Here is an 8826-nt window from a genome sequence, read left to right on the forward strand (position 1 = left end):
AAAGGATTTGGATAGTAAGTGACAGGAACATCATGACTCATCTATTCCTCCGTTCTGGTGCAGGACATTTTTAAGGACTAGACTTGCAGAATGAGTGCCACTGATCCCTCCAAATGGAAGAAGTCCTTGAATTGATGAACCCTATCATAAAATAGACTTTATAGGTTTTTTGGCATCCAAGTCCATGGGCAGCAGATCTAAAAGTTAGAGCTGAGGGACAGCAGGAAGGGAGGATGGCTCCAGAAGGCTCCTGGGGATGCTGGGGAACCACTGCTTGGATATGAGAATAAGGAAATCTGAGAAGTTCCATGTTTATCTACAGATGGAGATAAAAATCAGTATGTGGCATGAGTCTAGGATCTCTAAGCTTTGTAATCAGAGAGGAGTTATATAACTCTGGATGCTGTGGGCTCATTAATAACTCAATACTTTTTGATGTTTTTACTCATAAAATCTCTGTAATTATATTTTTGTATGTTTTTTATTAGCACCTGTAGTCCTAGTCTTTTTTTTTTTTTTTTGTCTTACTTTTGAACATGGGAGAGGAAGCAAGTCCTCTTCATTTCTGGTAGGCTGCACTGCATGTTTGTTGGTTAAGCTAGGGGTCACACCCAGGTAAGGTTTGGGGCTTCATGACAGGTGAGACTGGAAATTGGGCATAGGACTGCCATCTCATGGCTTCTTTCTCCATCCTCAGCTTTGCCTGCTTAGTGCTTGGACTGTCTGAGAGTGAAAACCCAGAGAAAGACACCTGGCAACTGAGTTACTGACAATGCAGCCACTGGTGAGTAGGGAAGCCTCTTTCTGCTGAAATAACACCCTACGGCCATCAGATGGGCGAATTTTATTGGCTTAAACGTTCACTTGCAGTTGGGAAATCCTCAGGGATCTGAGCTCCAGTGAAATTTCCCTAGGACTCTAGGATGGTTATAATGATTCAGAAACTCAATAACTGGTAACATAGTATCACACTAGTTTATCCCAGCCTCCATTAAGCTTGTGCATTTACCGAAAAGAAGAAAGAAGTTTGCTTTCTCTAACCCAGTCCATATCCTTATTGGGAAATAATCCACCCATTGGTCATAGTGTTGGCTCTAAAGATCCTTTCCTAAAGGGTTGGGGTTGAAGAGATGAGCAAGGGGGAGACACCGTGGTCCGATCGGGAGGTGCTTCCCCCGAGTCCAGTGTTTCAGGTGCTGGGTGAGGCCTGTGGACTGCTGAAGGGAGCACAAGAGAAGTTGAGGCCACAAAGGGCATGAGGAATCATTCCTATTTTTCCAATTTTAAAGTTTAAAGAGTTTAAATTTTAAAGTTTAAAGAGAATATATTTGCACTTTTGGAAACTTCTTAAAAAGATAACTAAATTTTCATTATCATTCTTGCCCCTGTTCATATATTTTACCTTTTTGTAATTAACCTTTTTCATATTTGATAACTGTACTTAGTGTATAGGGAGTATTGTGGCTGTATATGCAGGAGAAGGGCATATAGTAGAGTAAAATTTAAGATCTTGCAGAAACTTTTTTAAAAACCACATAAAGCAAAACCTTTCAAGACGCTTCAGTTCTCCTTTAGCAGAGGGACAAGACAGAGGAGACTGGTGTTGAAGGTCCAGAGAAAATTAGGAGTCCTCATAACACAGGAATGGTCAGGCCAGCACTGCCCTTCAGTACAGCTGTCTCAGAGGTTCCTGGCTTGTGCTGCTGAACCTCCTGTGGTGACCTTACACCTTATTATGAACACCTGAGCCTGCAGAGTTGAGCAAGACTACACTGTGTATACCAAGTTCTCCATGAAACGTGTTCATTTCTGAAGAATGCTAGAGATGGTTTCAAGGTTCTCGGATATTTTAATGACTAATGGCTTGTATTTAATACATGTTTACTTAGGAAGAACTTCATACATTAGTTCATTGGGTCTTTCAATACTCCTAACAGGAGATTAAAGGTTCATCTGTGGGAATTAGGTCATGATTTAAAAGTGGCAAGTCGGGCGCCTGGGTGGCTCAGTGGGTTAAACTCTCTGCCTTTGGCTCGGGTCATGATCTCAGGGTTCTGGGATCAAGTCCCGTGTCGGGCTCTCTTCTCAGCAGGGAGCCTGCTTCTCCTTCTCTCTCTGCCTACTTGTGATCTCTGTCTGTCAAATAAATAAAATCTTTAAAAAAAATAAATAAATAAAAGTGGCAAGTCATGGTTATTGTTTGCCTTATACTGAGTCTGTAAAGTTACTTGAAGTTAATCAGAAAGTGAGTTTTAGATATGAATTTTCAGGTGCCAATTTTGTAATCATGTCTGATATAATTACCAGTTTTTGTTTGTTTTAGACTTCATGTGTTTATTTTAATAAGTAGGCTGTACACCCAACCTGGGACCTGAGCTCATGACCCAGAGATCAAGAGTTGCGGGCTCTACTGAGTGATCCAGCCAGGTGCCCCCATAATTACCAGTTGCTTAAATAAAATAAAATAAAATAAAATAAATCCAGGCTATGTAATATTACACTTCATGTGATACTCCTTTACAGTCAAGTTTTATTAGTTCAGACTATATCTCTGTAATGTATCTGAAAGGCAGATGCCAGTTCTGCACCGAGAACGAACGACAGGAGCCCTAGACTTAGTTTGAGCTCTCTGCACAGCCCGCTCCTCCACCCTCTTCCTCAGTGCTGTCAGCGCAACCCTCCTGCTCTGGGCGCCGGTAGGGAATGCTCTGTCTAAAACAGAATATCCGTGATGTTTTAGGAATCAGTGACATTTGAAGATGTAGCTATAGACTTCACCAAGGAAGAGTGGGCCCTGCTGGACATATCCCAGCGAAAGCTGTTCAGGGATGTCATGCTGGAAAATATACGTCATCTCGTTTCCCTAGGTGAGTCTGCCAATGCATACCCTTAGATAGATGGGTGGGTGGGAAGGTAGTTGGTCAGTCAGCAAGAACTGGAACAGCTTCTGCATATCCGCATACCCACTCCACTCTCTACCCTGAATCTTTCATAGACCTTACTTGAAAGAAAGTTCTTTATATTTTACTACAGTTAGTGTGTCACACCACCAGAATATACTTTTGACCACAGTTTAATGTCTTTGTTACTACTCAGTCTCTAACAACCAGAGCAGAAATGGGAATTCAATATTTCTGAATGCATAAACAATTTAAACATTTTCTAAATATTCTCCCATAGTCATTATTTCAAGGGTTGAAACTAGACCAATGACAAAAATAGAACTTTGATTTCTCTTGTTGAGCTTATTTGGTGTCTGTTTGAAAGTAATATTGAACCCACTGTGGAGACATGTAATTTCTCCATTTCTGAAAAGACTGAGGATTCTGCATTCTGTCTTTAAATTTGGGCATGGACACCACCATCCAGAAGGACTTCACCATTTTCGACACATATTTGGATTTGTGTTTTTCTATCCAAGTTCTTGTGTTCTCCTTATTCTTCTTCAGTTGCCTGTCCTGGACTCAATGATGATTAGCCTTGGGGAAGGAGAGGACTTTTAGTAGTACAGAATAAAAAATCCACGTACCTTTTTTCAATGAACAGGATATCAGCATTGCAAATCAGATTTGATTTTCCAGTTGGAGCAAGGACAAGAGCTGCGGAGTGAAGGAACCGGATTTCTCCAAGGCCAGAGCCCAGGTGAGCTGCAGGGACCTGTGCTTCAGTATGAGGTGGTGCCCACTCACTGTATGTTATTGGAAATACCAACTGAAGATTTTGTCAAGTGAGTGATTTTCTAAAATGTGGAGAACAACACTGGGGCAAAATTTTTCCAATGTTGTCCTTATTCCTTGCATTTGTCGATCACAATTCATGTTTCCTCTTGCCAGTGTTTCTTTTGGCTTTGGGGAAAGCATATTCATATACTTAAATGAAGTTAAACTTTCACACAGTAACTCCTACCCTAATATTCCCCTTTGAAGGTTTCTCTTCTCTTTCCCTACCCAATCTGCCGTCATTAGAATTTTTTCATAATTCAATCCTGAAAATCTTTGTGAATTAGTATTCCTAGAGTATTCCTTCATTTGACATATTTGCCCCATCAAAGTGCCAGTTTTTGAAACATACTCACATGGGTCTTGGTGCTTTTCAACATTTTCATTACCCTACTGCCATTCTATTTGTTTTGTTTTCAATTATTTCAGGCAGGGGAAATGCCTTTAAAGAACAAGAAATGATAGCCACACAATGTATCAACAGGAAGGACACATCTGCAATCATGCCAGTGGTAAGTTTCCTGAGTAGTAACCCTGGTCATCCAAATGAAAGACCTAAAAATAGGATGTTAATAATTGAGCACAATAACCTAATTCATACTAAGTTGGGATTAAACTTTTTTTTTTTTTTGAGCAAAAAGTTTTGGCTAGTTTGAATTTAGTGAAGAAATTAATCTGAGCCCCCAAACCATAACCCAAGATCGTAAAAAAAAAAAAAAAAAAAGACAACTGCATAAACACTGATGATATACCCAGTCTTTGAAACATAATCTATAAGCTCTATAGTTGGGATGCTACAAAAGAAAAAATCTTTACGTAGACAGGGGAATAACAAACACATTGTGTGTATGCAAGTAACACTGGCAAGATTTTAACTGGAGACTATCACTGAGTGGTTAATTTAGGATTTCTGTGTAGAAAAGTGAATGTATGGATATGTAGGCCAACTTTAACAACCTTTTATCTCTTTCCCAAAAGCAGGAATCTCTTACTCCAGAGGATCCCTTTGAATATAAAGATTTGGAAGAAGATTTCACTCATGGCTTCATGTTGAGTCAACATTTGTTAACTCACACAGAAAAGACACCTTGTATCAGTAAACAGTGTCCAAAATCCCTTAGTGACCAGTCATACCTTAATCAACATAAGCAAATTCACACCAGAGGTAAATCATGCGAGTGCCATCTGTGTGGAAAAGCCTTCAGTAATTGCTCAAGCCTTAGGAGACATGAGATGACTCACACTGGAGAGAAACCATATGAATGCCATATCTGTGGGAATGCCTTTATTCAAAGCTCAGACCTTAGAAAACACAGTCTAACTCATACTGGAGAGAAACCGTATGAATGTCATCTATGTGGGAAAGCCTTCAGTCAGTCCTCCAACCTCAGACAGCATGAGAGAACACATACTGGAGAGCAGCCATATGAGTGTCACCTGTGTGGGAAAGCCTTCAGTAAATGTTCTGCCCTCAGACGACATGAAAGAACTCACACTGGAGAAAAACCGTATGAATGTCATCTTTGTGGGAAATCCTTCAGTCAGTGTTCTGCTCTTAGACGACACGAGGGAACCCACAATGGAGAGAAAATTATGAATGCCTTCAGTAAATATTCTGACCTTAGATAACATCATATTATAAATGTAGTGAACGTGGGTGAGACTTCAACCATAGCGTTAACATTTAAACACACCTCTAAGGGACTTGCCCATTGAAGAAACTAATCAACGTAGAAGATTCCTCAGTCATGCTTCCTCATGTGACATACACCAGCTTAAATGGAAGAAATCCCCGGGTGTGACAACTGTGCAGCAAAACCATGAAGGATGAAAGAGGACTCACTCTGTCTCAACCTGAAACACACTATGGGTCTGCACAGGGAGCACCCCTTGCTCTGAGCACTGGGGACGGCGCGCAGCCAGGTACCAGGTGTGGCGCCCACAAGAAAACTCAGTGAAGTCTGAATAAACACTAACACAAGATGTAAGAGGATGAATGCGCTTGAGAAATAACAAATCATTCATATTGCAGTGAGAAAGGAGAGACCCTTTGTTCATAGAAAGGCATTTGGGGCACGTGTGAAGATTCGGACTGTATACAGCACTCAGTGTCAGTGATCACTTATTTCTCAGCCAACATTAAGCTTCTTACCTGAGGAGATGGCAGTCAGGAAACCACAGTGGCAGGAACTTCAGGCAGATTTCGTAGCAGGAAACTAAGTCTAGGGAAAAACCTCTAAAATTAGAGCCTTTAACATACAATGTAACCAGTAATTCAGGATTTTGAGAAAAATAACTATTCATGGGGAAAATGTGGCATATAAATACAAAAAGGTAAAATTGATCTAAGCATATCAAATACAGAATTTTCTAAAAGGTAAAACTTTTTCAATACATTATTTCCTGTAAATATTTAATTAATAAACTCTGTTGCTGAAAAATCTGTTGTTGAGGTTCTGGTTTTCTCTATGCAGCTGTGAACACATGGGTTTGAGCCTACACTCCTTGGTATGTAGAAACTCAACAAGACAGTGTCCTTTTCCTTTAACAGAGATCAGCTCCACTGTTCCAACTTCCCACCATCAGCTAGCATCACCCCAACTGACAGCTCACTCATTTTGCTATGAGCCTGGAGGTAGAATCACACCTTCTAGTAGAACCACAAGCACAGTATCCCAGATACTAGTGTAAACCATGAGGCTGCTCCAGCCCTCCTATGCCCCGGGGAAACTCGGTCTTTCCAGACCAAGAACATTCCTTAGAGTTTTTCCATGAAGCTTCTTTGAGGGCAGGAGTTCATCCAATGACCACATCTTAGATCTTACTCAAGTGAGTCCTGAATTATGTGCCTTCCTGTTCCCTGAACAGAGCCACTGCTATGTACCCCCACAACAGTCCTGCAAAGAAAACTCCAGAATGATAAAACCCCCTATCAGACATCACATTAAGCCCTTATAATTAACTTAATCTATTCTTCTCCAAACAAAATAAAAATTCTCACAAAGGCAGTTTCCCTGGCTTTGGTCCCAGGGCTTGGAAATGGATTCCCCTTCAACAAACCCCAATACTGGACCTAAATCACAGAGGGAGTTGTTCTTTAGTGACAACCCAGCTGATCTGTTCTCTTCCCAAGCTGACACAGTCCATAATCTTAGCCTGAGACCAATTAAATGAGCACATCTCTGGATAGAACTGATACATCATTAAAAAAAATATATCCACAAGTGATTCTGCTGTGTAGCCAGGGTGAGTCAAGTCATAGGTGAGGACAACGAACAGTCAATATCCAGCATCTTGGCACCTTCGCTGGAGAGGCAGGGTCCATGATCAGGTGGGGACACGGAGGTGTGAGCAAGGGTTGAAGGGAACAAAAGAGGGATCAGAAGTTCAGACTCGGGGGTGGGGGGTGGCACCTGGGTGGCTCAGTGGGTTAAGCCTCTGCCTTCGGTTTAGGTCATGATCTCAGGGTCCTGGGATTGAGCCCCGGATCAGGCTCTCTGCTCAGCGGGGAGCCTGCTTCCCCCACCTCTCTACCTGCTGCTCTGCCTACTTGTGATCTCTCTCTCTCTCAGTCAAATAAATAAATAAAATCTTAAAAAAAATAATAAATTCAGACGCTGGAGACAAACATGGGTTGTAATTCCCACCATTACAGCCAATTAGATCTCGCTACTGAAACTTTCTAACTCATTTCCTCAATTCTAAAACGTAAATACGCTTAGTCCCTACATCTTAAGAGTTGCTGTGAAAACTTAAAAAAAAAAAAGTATTGTGAAAACTAATGAGTTGGTACTGCATACACATAACAGGTGCTTTGTTTTTGTAAATATTTTACAAATTAACTTGAAATGTGAATCTACCACTCTCTATTATTATATCTGATCTGCTTACAACAATATGTAACTTATCTCTATGCTATAGTTGTTTTTAAGTGGAATCCTGGGGCTCAACTAAATTTTGAGAACTATCTGGTGGCTCAGCCAGGACTCACACACCCTTTGCCCCAGTATGTCTCCCAACAAGGGAAGAACTGACCTGGGGCCTGCTGGGGGTGGGGCCTGTGCTAGTGTTGGGACCCCTAAGATCGATGCACACACACCCTTCTCAGAGGAGGCCATGTCGTAGCGGGTTTTATCTTCCCTGACTTAGGGCTGTAAGTGCACTGAGCAGTTGTACTAAGATCAAGGGACTTCATGGCAGATAAAAGAAAATTTAGAGGACTATGAGGTGACAGACCCACACAACCAGCTTTGTTTGAGTGACACTGACAGCTTGCTGTAAAGGGAAGTCCCACACAAGTTCACTCCTTCCAGAGGCAACAGTGTGGGACCCCATCCAGAAGGGGAGAATGGAAAGGGAGTTCATGGGGGAAAGGGGTCTTCACCGTCCAGATGGAAGCGTTAGTCACAGATGGGGAGTCTGTGGTGGCTAGCAGCAGCTTAGAGACTTGCACAGTCCACAGTTTACCTTTATGGCTAGCAGATCATGGGTACGATGCCACAGTATGCACAAAATGTAAGCTCTGTATGGATAAAAATCTGCTAATTTCAGCTGTTTAAAACAATTCAGTGTAAAAATGTGAGTTTGGCACTGGTGGACTTAAAGCTCATGGGCCTGGTCTGCTGTGAAGATGTAAAATCTTTGGATCATTTATAAAGTACTTGATAATTTCAATAGATTTTTCTTCCTACTCACCAGTTATTTCTTTTGCCTGCTCAAATCCAATGTTGCAACCTTTTATTTATTTTTTTTTTATTTTGGTTGTACTTTTCAGCTCCAGAATTTCTATTTGATTCCATTTTATAATTTCTATCTCTTTACTGAAGCAATCCATTTAGTGAAACATTGTTTTCTTCAGTTCTTTGAGCATCACTGAACTGCTAAGTTTAAAGCCTTTGTCTAAATAGGAAGTCCAAGGTCAGTGATTCTCAGAGACCATGACTGTTCAATTTTCTTTCCCCGTGAGTGGGGTGTGAAGAAGTGTTTCTTCTTTCTTTATATGGCTCAATTTTTTGTTGTTGTTGAGTACTGGAGATCTTAAATATTAGAATGTATCTCTGGAAATCAGATGCTCCTGCCTTCCCCACATCTATGCTGCTATGTTATG

General features: G+C 41.1%; 1 protein-coding gene across 6 annotated transcripts in view; it reads left to right on the plus strand.

Moving 5' to 3' along the window:
- LOC309855481 (uncharacterized protein) overlaps positions 1-6160 on the plus strand; it is a 30156-nt gene extending 23996 nt beyond the window's left edge. The window contains exons 4-9 of one of the 6 annotated variants that reach the window (XM_082715843.1): positions 698-784; positions 1576-1836; positions 2741-2867; positions 3547-3642; positions 4149-4231; positions 4701-6160. In XM_082715843.1, coding sequence (XP_082571969.1) covers positions 2834-2867; positions 3547-3642; positions 4149-4231; positions 4701-5348 — 861 coding nt within the window. In that variant the 5' untranslated portion in view covers positions 698-784; positions 1576-1836; positions 2741-2833 and the 3' untranslated portion in view covers positions 5349-6160. Of the gene's footprint in view, positions 1-697; positions 785-1575; positions 1837-2740; positions 2868-3546; positions 3643-4148; positions 4232-4697 lie in introns of all 6 variants that reach the window. The other 5 variants (XM_082715844.1, XM_082715841.1, XM_082715842.1 and 2 more) reach the window with 5 other exon arrangements.
- Positions 6161-8826: the final 2666 nt, after the last annotated feature.

The sequence above is a fragment of the Mustela nivalis genome (genome assembly GCF_964662115.1).
Source record: "Mustela nivalis genome assembly, chromosome: 20".
Classification (NCBI taxonomy): Eukaryota; Metazoa; Chordata; class Mammalia; order Carnivora; family Mustelidae; genus Mustela; species Mustela nivalis.